Source organism: Ovis aries, chromosome 4 (genome assembly GCF_016772045.2).
Source record: "Ovis aries strain OAR_USU_Benz2616 breed Rambouillet chromosome 4, ARS-UI_Ramb_v3.0, whole genome shotgun sequence".
NCBI classification, from domain to species: domain Eukaryota; kingdom Metazoa; phylum Chordata; class Mammalia; order Artiodactyla; family Bovidae; genus Ovis; species Ovis aries.
In genome coordinates this window covers 88,467,798-88,482,812 of record NC_056057.1, presented here as the reverse complement: position 1 = coordinate 88,482,812, position 15,015 = coordinate 88,467,798, and the positions used below count along the sequence as shown (strand labels likewise).

Here is a 15,015-nt window from a genome sequence, read left to right as displayed (position 1 = left end):
GGTTGCAAAGAGTCGGACACCACTGAGCAACTGAACTGAACCTACTCTAGTATTCTGGCCTGGAGAATTCCATGGACTGAGTAGAACACGACTGAGAGACTTTCACTACCAAGTCAGTGTTTCTAGATTATGATCCAGGAAGGAGGAGTCTGGGCAGATCCCTGTGACACCCTGACTTGAGAAGACAGAGATGAGAGTCCAGGAAATGTAAGGCAGCCAGAGTTTTCAACTCAAAGTTCTGAAGGAGAGAGTAGACAGACCTGCAGCTGTTTGCTGAGGGTCCCCCTGGAGTCTTCAGCTAAGGAGAGTAATCTGTGCATCACTGTGAAGAGACTGTTCGAAGTTGGGCAAAGAATTACGTGAAATGATTATAAGGGATTTCTTTACACAGAGCTAGGACTGGTATCAGTTTTCAGTATCTAAAATAGAAGCCTAAATCATGAGCATCAGGGAGAATACAGACAATTTTGCCTCAGTAGTGGAGAAAAAATTAGCCCTAGAGTAAACAGTCATGGTCTTTCCTAAGGACGTTTAAAACCAAGATTCATATAAAAAACTATTTTCAGGTAATTTAACTGCCTTCCAGAACAAAATTCAAGAATATTTAAAGGAAGACAAAAGTTTTCAGCCACCAGTATTGTAAAGCAACAGTGTCTAACATCCAGTCTAACATTCTCAGCATACAAAGAAATAGTAAAATACAACCAATAAAGAGAATAAATACAAGCAAAAGTGAAAATGACACTGAAGATAGAATTAGTGAACAACAGTATTAAAATAATTATTGTTACCGCATGCCATATGTTTAAGCTGTTAAATGCATCGTGGGAAACCTACAACTAACATCATATTTAATGGTAGAAAAGGAAGAAAGAGTGAATGTTTTCCACCTTTGATCAAAAGCAAGGCAAGACTATGTACTCAAAAATCAATAATTAGTATTGTGTAGAGTCCAGTAATAGACTCACATACATATGGTCAGTTGATTTTCAACAAATGTATAAATAATTTGCAAAGTATACTTTATTCAACACTTTTATTAAATGTAAAATAATAACCTAGATCTATACCTCATACTTGGTCCAAAATTTAATTCAAGATGGATAGACATAGGAAACAAAATCTGTGTCATTGGACTAAGCACAGATGCTGAAATGAAACACCAAAATTATGATTCATAAATGGAAAGATGTTATCTTGAATTTTTCAACATTAAGAACTTTTGATCTTCCAAAGACTCTGTAAGGGAATCTCAGAATGGGAGAAAATATTTATACAATACATATTCCTCAAAAGACTTCTATCAACAATATAACACTTTTTTTTTAGCTGTACCACATGACTTGCAGAATTTCAGTTCTCTGACCAGGGATTGAACCTGGGCCACAGTAGTAAAGGCCTAGACTCCTCGGTCACCAGGGAACTCCCTATAAATAACTCTTAAAACAATAAGAAATAAAACAACCCAATAGAAAGTTGTTTTGACAGATACTTCATTGAAGATGTAACATGATGGTGAAAATGTGTTCAACATCATTACTCTTTAGGGAACTATAACCTAAAGCCACACTGACTGACAGAGATGTAAAATGATACAACTCACTTTGTAAAATAGTTTGTGATTTTTAAAAAATGAGACACCTAAGGTATGACCTAGCTATTCCACTTTCAGGTATTTCCCCAAGAGAAATGATGGCATATACCCACAGAAAGACTTTGATATGAATATTTATACCAGCATTTTCATTATAGCCAAAATATGGAAACAAGTCAGGTGACCATCAACAAAGAATGGATAAAAAAAAAGTACTAGATTACTTCTGAGAAATGAAAAGGAATGAAATGTTAATGCATTGCAATAGCATGAAAGGATATCAAAACAGCTGAGAGAAGTCAGACCTAAAAAAGTTCATACTGTATGATTTCTCTTAACTTGGAATCACAGAAAATATAAACTAAATGACAGTAAATGAGCAGTTGCCTGGGCCCCAGGTGTTGGAAGGAAACGTTGGGGGTCGTGAATATGAATATTGCATTTGTTGCCGTGATGGGTTCACGCATGTATGCCATGCATACGTATTGCCAAAATTTATCAAAGTGAATCCTTTTAAATACGTGTAGTTCATTCTATGCCACTTATACCTCTAAGTCTATTTTTTTAAGTTAAGTACTTCTCTTTCATTGTGGGAACTTAGTAGGATAATATCTAAAACTGGAAAATTAAAAATTTAAAATGTTATCATGTAGGTCAGGGATATGACATTTAAATACCAAAAGAATCAGCTAAAAGTTTAGAACATGTTTTCCTAGAGAAATTACTTGAAAAGTGGGATGGAACTGACAAAAATGGACTTAGGTTTTTCATAAAAATCCCCTTAGAAGTTTCCTTTTAGGCTATGTGCATATGTAACTTTGATAAAAATTGATACTGTATTTAAATTTTTAATTTAAAATTCAAAGAAAAGAAATAGTTTAATCATTGGGCAGATCTATGCAGGCTCATATTTCTGTGTAATTAATTGACTAAAGTGAAAATCAGGGTGACTTTAATTTATTCAGACTAAGTATTAAACTCGGTTGAATTTTATTTGATAATTCAGTGTTTTTCACTTTGCTTAGCTATTAGAGAGCTATCAAAGTGGTAAAAACCCAAAATATTTATCCTGAAAAGCAGAACAAAATGATTCCCTTCTTTTCAAACTTGTTTTGTGAGGATTAATTAAGCTTCTGTATAGTTATTTTCTGTATTTTATTGATTCAGGATTACTTGTACTCTGTAAATGTGTTAAATTATTTACACATCACGGGCAGCTAATGCTAATTCAGAACATACCCAGTGGGACCTCAGAGCCCTGAAATGCTAAATGTAATCTGCGGATCAGTAACATTCCATTCATAAAATGTGTCACCCACAGGTTAATGGAAATAAACAATAGGAAAGACAATGGGTGGATTATGCAAATATGCTGAAAAGATTTAAGCAGGAGGAGGGGACTACAAGAACCCAATTTGTGTTTTATTTAAACATGGATTAAGGTTTATGGTATACAAAATGACTAAAGCTACTTTCCTAATTTGCTAATACTCTAAAGAAAAGTACCAGTGGGGTGGGAGTAGGGGGCAGGGAACTCTATCAAAATAAATTGGTGATTTCTTTTTTATGTATGGGTGGGGCAGAGGGTTAAGAGGGTGCAGAGAGGCAAGATTAAATGAAGGAAAATTTTAACAGTAAATGAAATGATGCACAGTGTTCTAAAGAGAAATGTGAGTGGCTAGATTTAAGTGACACTTATTTGCACTTACCTGACACCAATGAAAGTTTCACAAAACTAAAACCTAATCTGAATATAAATTCAACTACTGCTTTGTGAGGAATCAGTCTTTCCGTGTAAAATTTGGGTCCAGTAAAAGAACTTGAGCTTAAACTATGTGTGCTTTGGAGGGAACTCTCTTCAAATTACAGTGTGAAAAATAATCATTCCCATGATAATTATACCTTAGAAAATACGTCTGCTAAGTCCTTGGGTAATGACAAAAGACATGGAAATGGGTAAACTTTCCAAGTTATTAGTGTGAAGGTGTCTAAGTCAGAGCAAAATGGCCCCAGGATAGCCCAGCTGCCTCAAGCACTTGACCTTGAGGTGGGGGTGGGATGAGTGGAAGAGATCAGGGAAGGAGGCTTTGCTGAACCTAACTGAACAAGGGAGGCGCTCCTGCGGGATGAAATGGCTGACATTCTGTGCTCTCTAAGTGGAAAGTGACCCCAAGAGGGACCCCTTGTAAAAAGCAGTAAACCTGCCCCTACCATGTGGCAGCTGACTTATGAGGAGCCCACGCACCATCCCAGCTCCGACCCTCATTTCAGAATATCCACGTGGCCTGCCCTCCAGTTATCGGTGTGTGTGAGGATTTCATGGGACTAGAAGTACTTTGGATAAATGACTTCTGGCAGAAGAGCTGCAGAAGGCAGGAGGGCTGGGGTGGAGGGGCGATGCAGTGACCCCAGCGGAGACTGGCAAATATGAGGAAAGGCGGGGAGCTGGGACCTTGCTTCCCACAGAAGTCAGATATGTGGTGTGGGTTTCCATCTTAAAATCACACATAAATACACGAGGAAGTGGGGGAAATCATTTTATTTTATCACAGAGTTTGAATGGCAAAACTTAAACAAGAAATTAGAAGGAAATGCATTTTAAGTTTCCTCTATAGGACCTGAGGGATTCTGCTTTGATTACCATATTTTTCGATGTTCCTGTATCACCGAAACCTGAGAATCTTTTTCATCACAGCTTATACCCTAACTGTTTTAAGACATTTAAATCATGGGACTATATAAATTTCAGCAGTTAAAAATCTCCTACATGGCTCAGTGCCCTTTTAACCACGTTTTACTGTTGTCCAATAATGTCAGGTAATGGAAAAGGGAATTATTTAGCATTCTTGGATATTACATGTTTCACTCTTTTGTTCCTCCTTTTTTAAAAGATACTGTTTTCCCTTTGGACGACCTGAGGGTGCGCTGAAAGCTACACTTTCATTACTTGAAAGGGTATGTTTGAACGTTACTTTGTAAGTACTGTTTGCATTCTCAATGCCTGTGTAGTTATTGAACAAGGCCACCGGCCCCATTCCTTAGGAGTGTGATATCTTACAGGCTTGTTGCATTTCATCAGTTTCTCACTTTTTCTTACTACATTCAAATTCTTCTGTAGCCTTCTTTTCCTCTCCAAAACCTTTCTGAAGCCTACACCACTGCCATCCTGAGTTTATAGCATCCTTTTGGTAATATCCGTTTTTCCCACCTCTTTTTTCCCTCTTCAGGAAATAGTCATTTTTTATTTCAGTTTAATATAATCATCTGTTTCTCAGACTGTACAGTTGTCTTGTATTATCCCCCCTTAATGTACTTCTACCTGTCATATTCCTCATATCTGTAAGCATTCTCGGCGTTTAATATTCACACACATGTCATTTCTTAATTTGTCTCAAAATTTATTTCAGTTCAATTTATGTGTTACTTTGAATTCACAAATGACAGAAATTGGTGATGATAGAAGTCATGAAATTATATAAGTATATGAAAAGTAAACAGCAAATAAGGCTTTATGTCCATGTTAAAAATCATTTTTTAATGAAAGTATATTCTCCACTGCTTTTTTTTTTTGTGGTAGATTAGGTGAAAAAGGGAAGTATCATTTCATCTATCTATAAAACTATTCACATGCTAGTTGGAAACAAGCAGTTGAGTAATGTGGACAAGTTTTATTCCTTATGCATATTAAAAACTGTATCTACCGATCATCTCTGTCTCATGATTTGATTATTCTGGTCTTAATTTGTTGACTTCAGAGCACTTGTTCTTACTGGTTTTTCTGCTCAAGGAATTCCAGGGAATGCATTATTTATTCGCACCTCTCTGAAAAGCAAAAAGGGGAGACAGTGTTCAGTGATTTAAGAGTTTAGGAGAGGAGATGTAGAACTGATGACTGTAGTGAGATCTTTGGAATACAGATTAGTGTTATCTATCTATCTCTGTCTTATCCTTGATCACTGTGAATATTATTGTCATAATTATTTTACTAGAATTTTTATAATATTAAAAGCTGCATGTAACTCAGACTTTTCATAGTTTTCATTTCATCCTATGCATTAAGGTATTGTTGATGAGACAAAAGTCTTCAAAGGCAGCTTTGGTTTTTAGAACAGCATCCCATCCTGGGTACCCAGCGCAGCCTGGCTATGTGCTGGTTTCCATGGCAGAGCTACTTTCCTTCCCCCAGCAGGGAAGAGTTAGTAATAGCAGAGATGCCCTCATGCCCTACACTGACAGGTGGCAGAATGAACAGTGACCTTTATTTCAATTATAGTAACTGATCATGTCTCTTACTGAACTGAGGAAATGATAAGGGCTATTTCTTCATTTTCATGTCTATACTTACTGACATCTTAGAAAAATAAAATCTGCATGTGAATTGTTGATACTTACGATGCCCTGAATAAACATGGGGAGGAAGCATGAAACATATGTTGTGCCTCCCTTCTGCACTTGCCAGTCCTTTATCTGTACTTCTCCAGGAAAGGGGATTCAGTTTCCCCACTGAACTGAACTGAACACACACTTCAGACAGTGTCCAACTTCTAGATACTATGAAATACTGCCTGATTTTAACCCTAGATACAGGTGTTCTAATTTTAAAGCTGTTACTGTTATTTGAAAGCTTGGCACCATGGGGAAAGTCTAATAGTCAAATTAATCTTAAATTTTAGTAGTAGTCACATTGAAAAGAATAGTGCCTGTTAATGCTTTAACTGTAGGCAGAAGGATTTTTGTGTGTGTGGCAACAAAGAGTCTAATGTGCAGTTCTAGTTAAAGTGCCGAATATATGTCAGTGTGTTAAAGATTTTTAATATGAGAATATGAAGAAATTTTAATTTGATAGGAAAGGAAAGTTTTAAGTGATAAAGTTTGCTGTTTTCAGAAGGAAACCTTGCCGGACAAGATGAAAACATGTTGTCAAGGATGACCAGTGCTAGAATAATTGAATGAATTTGAGATTATAAAATCCTTAGTGCCGAGGCTGGTCAAAATAGAATGAAATAATGAAGCATTAAATGGACGTCTTCATGTTCTTTTAATATTTTTTTCAAAGTGAAAGACAGAGTAGTAAGAACACTTATAGAAGTATTGTCTTCTTTATGTTAAGATTTTGCTCTACCTGTTTTTTGTAGTTTGAATGGAAGCAAAGCAAGAAAAATCACATTACTTATAGGGAAGATAGAGTTTGACTAATTGTATAATTAAAACTTATTGTAAGCAGTTTTTTTTTTTATCACTTGGAAAGTTTTAAGGAAAACTGTCAAGGAGTCATTATAAAAGTACTTAACTGAGTTATATTTTGAATTCTGGATATAATTGCATTTTCCATTTGCCAACAGTAATACTTGTAAATGGAAAATCCAAAAGTATAATTTAGGAACCCATAATAATAATTTAGGAAAGTAGTCAGTTTTTGTTTTGCTTTTGTTTTTAATTTCAGAAAGCTTCCTTTTGTTTTGACATTTAATAGTCCTTTCATTTCACTAAAACAAAGAAGCCCACCTCCCCCCGCTCGGCCCCCAGCAGATCAAAATAAAGTACAATTAGTAAGAGTAGCTGCTACTGCTGCTAAGTCACTTCAGTCATGTCCGACTCTGTGTGACCCCATAGACGGCAGCCCACCAGGCTCCCCGTCCCTGGGATTCTCCAGACAAGAACACTGGAGTGGGTTGCCATTTCCTTCTCCAATGCATGAAAGTGAAAAGTGAAAGTGAAGTCGCTCAGTCGTATCCGACTCTTAGCAACCCCGTGGACTGCAGCCTACCAGGCTCCTCCATCCACGGAATTTTCCAGGCAAGAATACTGGAGTGGGGTGCCATTGCCTTCTCCGAGTTAAGAGTAGAGATCTTAATTATTGTAGTCTGTAAATAATGCTTATTTTAATGGAATTTGTATTTTCATGTATATTGCTCCAAATATTTAAGGCTTTTAAATCAAGGATGTACAAGGTAAACTTTGTACAAGGACAAAAGTTTCATCCCAAGGACCGTAACCCTCATCTGAAACAGCTGCTCTAGTGGCTTTCTGTTTCCCTGGAGGAAAGGTGACAGTCACCCTGAATGGTAGCTTGGCCTATGGGAGTTTTCGATGTCCTTACGTGAGGCTTAGACAGGAGGAGCCAAGACTCAGAGATTCCTTCCCAGTTGTGAAGTGCCTACTCATTGCCTCCCCTGAGGTTACGTAGGACCCCTTCCTACTAATAACGTTTAGGACAATTTGTGTACTTGCTTTTCATATTCTATACAGTCTCTGTCTTTCTCTTTCTCTCTCTAGGTTTTAATGAAAGATATTGCCACTCCCATACCAGCAGAAGAGGTGAAAAAAGTGGTCAGAAAATGTCTTGAGAAAGCTGCCTTGATCAATTACACAAGACTCACAGAATATGCCAAAATAGAAGGTCAGTGCAGTGAGCAATTGCTGAAGTGGCCGTGAGAGCCAACAATGCCTATTAACTGCATTTTCTGTGAGAAGTCCTTTCCTTCCCTGAACAAACCTGTGCCGTGGCAAAGGGAAATGTCTCATTAAAATCTCAGCTGGTGAACTGAAGAGCTTTTTCCTATTCATTGCTTTAATATGCCTCCTGGGACTCTGCTTGAATGAAAGACCTGGGATTCGTGCTTAAGTTGTCCTTTGTTCTTATTTTGAGTTTTGAAGAAACCAAAACGTGTTTTCATGGGTTGTATTTTTTGGCATTACAGTGAGTATGTCTAACATTTAAAGGATGGGCAGTGTATTCATTCTTGGTGTAGTGTTACATAATTTCATTTTCACTTCTGCAGTGTCTCTCAGAGAAAAGAGGAAACTTGTTGATTATGGTGAGGGCTGAAACAAACTGATAGAATGTCCTTGCAACTTTTAATTGCTTACAATATATTGATGCATTTCAAAGATTAGATCTCTTGAGAGGATTGTGCATTTTTTCTCTTTCTTCAGGTTTTATTCATTAAGGATAATTATTCATTTTCTTCATTAAGGTTTAAGATGCTTAGAAATACATAGATTGAAATTTGTGGCAAAGTCACACAATCAGCTCTTATCTAACTGTCTTTTGACTGGTATAATTAAAAGCAATAGAAATGACCTCAGATTCTCTAATTATCATAAAACTAGCTTGTGTAATACATGTAGCTTTAACTTAGGGAAGAAAAAGTTTATGATGTTAAATAGTTATCTCTAAAAATAAAAAATAATTGTCCATTAGAAAAAAATTTAATAATTTCTAATATAAAAGTATACGTAATGAATTATACATTTATTAATTAGTTGATATTATGATAGATTCATCAAAACTGGGACGGTAAAATAGGTGATTATAATTGGCTGTGTTATATCCTTTTTTCTCTCCAAACCTGATCAGGCTTTCTAACGAGCACATGATAACCAACCTCCTGAGTGATTAACAAAAAAGCCATCCCATCACTATAGCAACCAATATTATATCACAAGAGTAACAACATGAGACCTCCTTAGTTACCAGTTTAACATCATTAATTATGATATCATGTTGTGTTAAAGCAAAAGCAATGAATATTAGATCATTTGGGGAAAGTAGAAACAGATTGGTTTTCACATTTTAAATACTCATCCAAACAATTTTCATGTTTTGGGAATACTGGGTTTTGTGAACATGGATTGAAAGAATTTATATAAAAATAGAGATACTAAAACTTTCAACTTTGGCAAAGAGAAAAAACTTGTGGATAACCTAAGCAAACACAAGATTGTTTTATCCAAATATTATGAACCCTGTACAAAAAAACTGTGAGAATCCTTTTGGTCTTTACTATTTTAGTTAATATTTTTGACCATTACCTTATCCAACAATATTGAAAAAATATGCCATATATTTTTAATTTTATTTCTGTATCTATTTTCTAGTTGTAGAGTCCATTTTAATACGGACAAATGAAAAACTTTCTTTTATTTATACAAAACCATAGGCTTCTTTCATTAATCAGCTAAATAAACACATTAACAATGTGATCAGAAAGAAATGGTTATTCTTCTGAATCACACACAAAAACAAGTCTGTTTTAGAGAAAAGCCTAAAATAGGATCCAGTGGGGTGGGAACAGGGAATCCTCCCACCTGTTCCTTTCTGGAGTCATCCCTCTCAGAACATTCTAGAAAAGGGATCTTAGAAATCTTGTCAGAGACTGCTGAGCAGTCTCTTTTCCAAAAAAAAAAAAAAAAAAAAAGCATGCTTATTAGATAAGGAAAACTTTTATGCTTTTCATTTTCTCCCTTTCCCCTCTATTTTTGTATATTCAAAAATAAAGAGTTTTGTTTCATACTTAGGGTCAGACCAAGAACAAACTCAACTTTAAGTTAGAAATAGGATGTGGGCTGATTTCTTTGCTTTTACGTTATGCAAGTGAGCGACATGGATAGACTTTGCTTTTCTCCTTAATTTTCTTCTCTTATGTTTTAGGCCCAGCAGAAAAGGACACAGGTAATAAATGTTTGTGCCTGCATGTGCCGTTATTTCTAACGTGGTGGTGTTGTGTTTTGATATGGATGAATAGCTCTTTCCCTTTCAGGGGTCTTGTTTGATCACTTTGACTAAGATACTGAAAAGATGTTTACTTTTGTTGGAGCTATTGCTAATGCTTTGTAGGGAAAATACAGGCCATTTATCTCTGCAAAAGTTCAGTACTATTTTTTGATATGAATTCAAAGCAATACATGTTAGGCTGTATTAATGTTATGCATCAGGTTTTAAGCGTGTACACTAATCTTATTTGGAGCTGTCGTCAATATTTGAAGGACTCTTACAACTAGAAAAGAGGACCATCTTCCTTTCATCGTTCCCGAAAGATAACCTGAGAGTAAAAACATATAATGCTGTTAAATAAAAAGTAAGCTGCTCTTACCTGTGCAAGTTGTTCATCATAGCAGAGGTTATAAAACTCCATTCTCAAGAAATTGCTGGGAAAGAGTTCTTCTCCAGGTCTCTAAGGTTTTTTAAAGGTTTTGTTACTTTTGTGTGTGTGCATACCACTTTTTCCCATTGTAATTAATTTAATTACAGGGGCCATTGTGTGTTCATCCCATCCATCTCTGCTTCAGATTCTTGCAGGCAAGGTCTCTACTGAAATTGTTCACTGTTTTGTCGCCTACACCCAGCACTGTGCCCATAACACAAAGTAGATACTCACTGTGGAGAGAGACGAAAGGGCCATTAGTTAGTTCCACCTGAAAACAAAGGTGCTCGAGACAAGTGATGGACCTTTCTAATGCTAGTTTTCTCATATTAGTCAAATTTTGCATGGAGTCTTATAGACAAGTTTGCTTGGGTTGTTTTTAACTGAAGTTTTCCATTAAGGACACTATTTCATTTTTGTTTCTTCCTACCGTCAATTCTCTTCCAGCATTTGACCTCAGAAAGTGTCAGGAACAAAACACTCAGAGCGAAGCAAAGGGGAAAGAACACACCTACAATGATCGCTGAAGTGCACTTTAGAAAAAATGGAATTCAGAAAAGAATATGGGACTCTCCCTTCTCATGACAGCCCATTGTGAGAGCCACAGTCCCATGCTCTTTAACAAACTTTTTCAAAACCTTTTAGAGCATTTTATCCCAAACATTTCTGTTGAAAATAGTTTTTACGTAATTTGCAGACAAGAAGTCCAGGGTTGTCAGTGGTTTTCCCATTTGCCATAGAGTAAACAAGTCAGCCAGCTGGGACTAGAGTCAGGTGTCCTGATCCCCAACCTACAGTGGCTACGCTTCTGCCCCCGTGAAATGAGACGGGGTCACAGTTCGCCTTGGTAAGGATGGAGCAGAGGCAGTTGCCCTGCTTGTGAAACTTGCTGTCCCCTGTGTACTCACTTCCACCAGATGAAAGTCAGCCTTCCCTTCACTTGCGTTTAACATCCCTGCCATTTCTCAGCTGTCTAGGCTGCAGACTCTGGGGAAAAGACTTTTTAAAAATTAAATGCTTGCATAGAAAAGAGAAAAAAAAATCAGTATAGTCTCAGTAGTTTAAGTGAATGGAGGAGAAAGATACCCTCCGTGGAAGACTGTTCTGAAGTAACAGAAGAGAGGTTTTCAAGAAATGTTATATTCTTCTAGTTGCACTGGGTTGCAAGTTAACAGGGTTGCTTAATAAATGTTCTTGGAGGTACTTTTAACAGTGAGTAAAAATGAGAGTATCAGTTGCGTGTGGAGGAGTTTAAAGGTTTAATAAAACTTTGAAATAGTACTCTCTTGAGCATTATAATCATTATCCTCAGTTAGTTTGTACGACGCAAAGAATAAAATTCATCCAGGGTTTGTCATTATTTTGTTGTCTATTGACCTGCCTGTTGCCCCAGGGGTTTTTCATTTATACTGCTTCAGTAGTTTCTTAAACTGCTCTTCAAAATAAATATTTTACAGATGAGGCAACTGAGACTTTAGAAAAAGTCAGCAACTTGCATGAGGTCACGCTGCGATTAAAATTCAGCAGACCTGAGATTTGCACCCATTTTCCTCAGTCACCATAGCCCTCTCCATGCTCTTCCTCTGGCTTCCCTGCCTCCAGGGCTGTCTGATCCAAAGTCATGACATTTTCTGATAAACCACTCACATGCATCGCAAAAGCCAAGGGTGATTTGTACAATCACTTTTTCCAAAAATAATATTTAGTAAGAGGAAGCAGTTACATGCTAGGCCCTATTCTAAGCACTTTACATTTATCCTTTACAGCCTCTCTTTACAGTAAATATTACTTTTATTTTAAATATTACTCTTATTACCTTTTAGAAAACAGAAGTAGAGGGGTAATTATCTACGAGCTCATCTCTGGTCACATAGCTAGTAAGTGGAAGATTAGAACCCATTGTCTACCTATTAAGCTGTCTTCATATTTTCCCTGCGTCTTCCTTCTTCTCCATTCTGCACTCAGTTAAAAAGGACATTTGAAATGAAACAGTGCGGCTCATAGAGATACAATGAAAGCCAAATTTTAACTTAAAATTCTTTGGTAGTTGTATTTAAGAGGTATTTTAAAAAGCAGTGAAATTAATTTTAAGATTATAGGTTATTAACCCAATGTATCCAAATATTACCATATAAAAATGTATTCAGTATACACAGTTATTACAATATTTTACATTCTTTTTTTCCTGCGATGTTTTTGAAATCTAGTGGGTATTTTCCTCTGCCAGCACACCTCCATGACAAGTAGCTACTCATCCATATCACAGTGACCAGTGGCTGCTAAACTAGACAGCACAGGTCTCTGGTGGAAGGCTAAGAGGACTCCAGAAACTAAATCTTTATTTTCCCTGACACTTCTTAAGTGTCAAATGTTGAATGTAATTAAAATGTGCCACCTCTCTACAGCCCCGAGTGATTCTACCTTATTTTTCTTTATAACCCGTATGATCTAACACGCAAGAGAGTTATTTCATCCAGCTATTGTCCTAGAATGTTAGCCCCTCCCCTCCAAGGGCAAGGCTTGTGTATTTCAAAACTGCTATATCTCTAGTGCTGAAAAAAGTGCCTGGTGCGTTGTTACTCGATATAAACTTTATTGAATAAAGGATTCAGTTTATGGCACAGTGATCAGACTCTACTGTAGAGAGAATATCTGTAAACTAGCAAGCTGGCTTACAAAAGGTCCTTCAAACCAACCCCTGAATAGTTAACAGCATAGAGCAAAAATGAACCACTGATTTAAAATAACAAGATTGGAAAAATTAAACCAGAATTTCATGCCCTTTATTGGGGTGGGGGTTGGGGGAGGCGTGGTAAAGAGGCTTTGGATCATACAAGCCAGAAGTTATAGACAGCAATTGTATTAATTACAGCTAGTAATCTAACCTGTTTCAGTAGTTGTTTCTGTCATTTAGAATCATGTTCAGCATTTGACTCATAGTTCTTATCCTTGGGAATTCTTCAAATTTTCCATTGGCAGCACAGATTTGAGGAGATAAAGGGATTTTACAACTTTGTATTAGATGAAATAAAACAGATGAGCCTTCTCTAAATGCCGTCTTTCCTTCTTGGAAATTATTTATATGAGTTTTATGAGAACACATTTGTAGTTCATTTGAAGAATTCATTTGAAGAACCTGCAATTTCTAGAAAGCAATTTTTTGTTGTTGTTGGAGATTTACACTGTTGCAAAATCAGCCAGTTTCCTCTTTGGTTTAATTTTACCCCTAACTTTTTGTATAATAGGAGGATCATTTTTATTGATAATCTAAGGTTCAAAATGATACTGAAACTAGGTTTCTAATTGTGTGTGTGTGTTTTTAATCACATGCCTTATTGATGCAAATTATTTTTGAATCCATTTGTTCTTTAATTCAAGGAATTTTTTAATGGACAGAAACAAAATGTCTAATATAAAATGTCTAATAACCATCTCTGCTTTCTCCTAAAAACTACATAAAATTTTGTGACTTACGATGAAAGAGGACAGAGACCTCTCCTTAGAGCTTGCCTTGACCTGAGATGTTTTACATCAGTTTGGTACCTAAGCTCCTTGTAAATCTCAATATGTGGAGGTGCCCTGAACAGAAGGTAGCATGGAATGAACACGCAGAGGCTTTGTGCAGTGAGGATCTGTCTGGGCCCTTGTTGCCAGGTTCCCGGCTCTAACCCCCTAGTGCTCTCATTTTCAAGGTCTCAGTTGAACAGGAGAGACATGCTTTCCCAGAGGGCCGCACTGCTTGCTTTCTTTGAGTGGAGAAGTTGCGCTGCAGCCCTCCTTACGTCATTAGGATGTGTTTGCCATCTGGGTGGCATTTTAATTTAGCACTTCATTGTCAAAGTGGAGTGGTAAATAATAAATATATGAAATCAGTAAAGAATCTGCCTCCAGTGCAGGAGCCTCAGGAGATGCAGGTTTGATCACTGGTTGTGGAAGATTCCCTAGAGGAGGGCATGGCATCCCACTCCAGTATTCTTGCCTGGAGAATCCCATGGACAGAGAATCTCCTGGACAGAGGAGTCCATGGTGTCACAAAGAGTCAGACACAATTGAAGCAACTTAGGACACACGCACATTCTACTTAAGGACGTTTGTGTACAGAAGTAAGTTTATAAACTGCAGAGTTCATCAGAAATTTTTTGTTAATGAATAATTTCTTTCTACCATTTCCAGGATAACATAACAGTTTACTGTCATCAGAGTTTTTTGAGTTTCCTTACAAATTTAATTTTTTAATTTTTGAAGGATTGTGTGTCACCGTGAATTCAGGCTAGAATGCCTAAGTAATAGACCTGAAATCTTGCATTCCCATAAACCCTGACAACACTTTTCAAGAGGTAATTTGTGTACCAAAAGAAACAAGTGGAAATGCAATTGTTAGTTGCTCAGCCATGTCTGACTCTTTGCAATCCCATGGACTGTAGCCTACCAGTCTTCTCTGCCCATGAAATTCTACAGGCAAGAATACTGGAGTGTGTTGCTATTCCCTTCTCC

General features: G+C 36.8%; 1 protein-coding gene across 11 annotated transcripts in view; it reads left to right on the top strand.

Annotated features, from left to right (window-relative positions):
• The window catches only part of CADPS2 (calcium dependent secretion activator 2), a 574,734-nt gene that overhangs the window by 433,181 nt on the left and 126,538 nt on the right, over positions 1-15,015 (top strand). For 6 of the 11 annotated variants that reach the window (XM_004008018.5, XM_060414819.1, XM_060414818.1 and 3 more), the window contains exons 15-17: positions 4,486-4,549; positions 7,871-7,994; positions 10,029-10,049. In XM_004008018.5, the coding sequence (XP_004008067.1) occupies positions 4,486-4,549; positions 7,871-7,994; positions 10,029-10,049 (209 nt within the window). The remainder of the gene's footprint in view (positions 1-4,485; positions 4,550-7,870; positions 7,995-10,028; positions 10,050-15,015) is intronic. The other 5 variants (XM_060414820.1, XM_060414821.1, XM_012177054.4 and 2 more) reach the window with 1 other exon arrangement.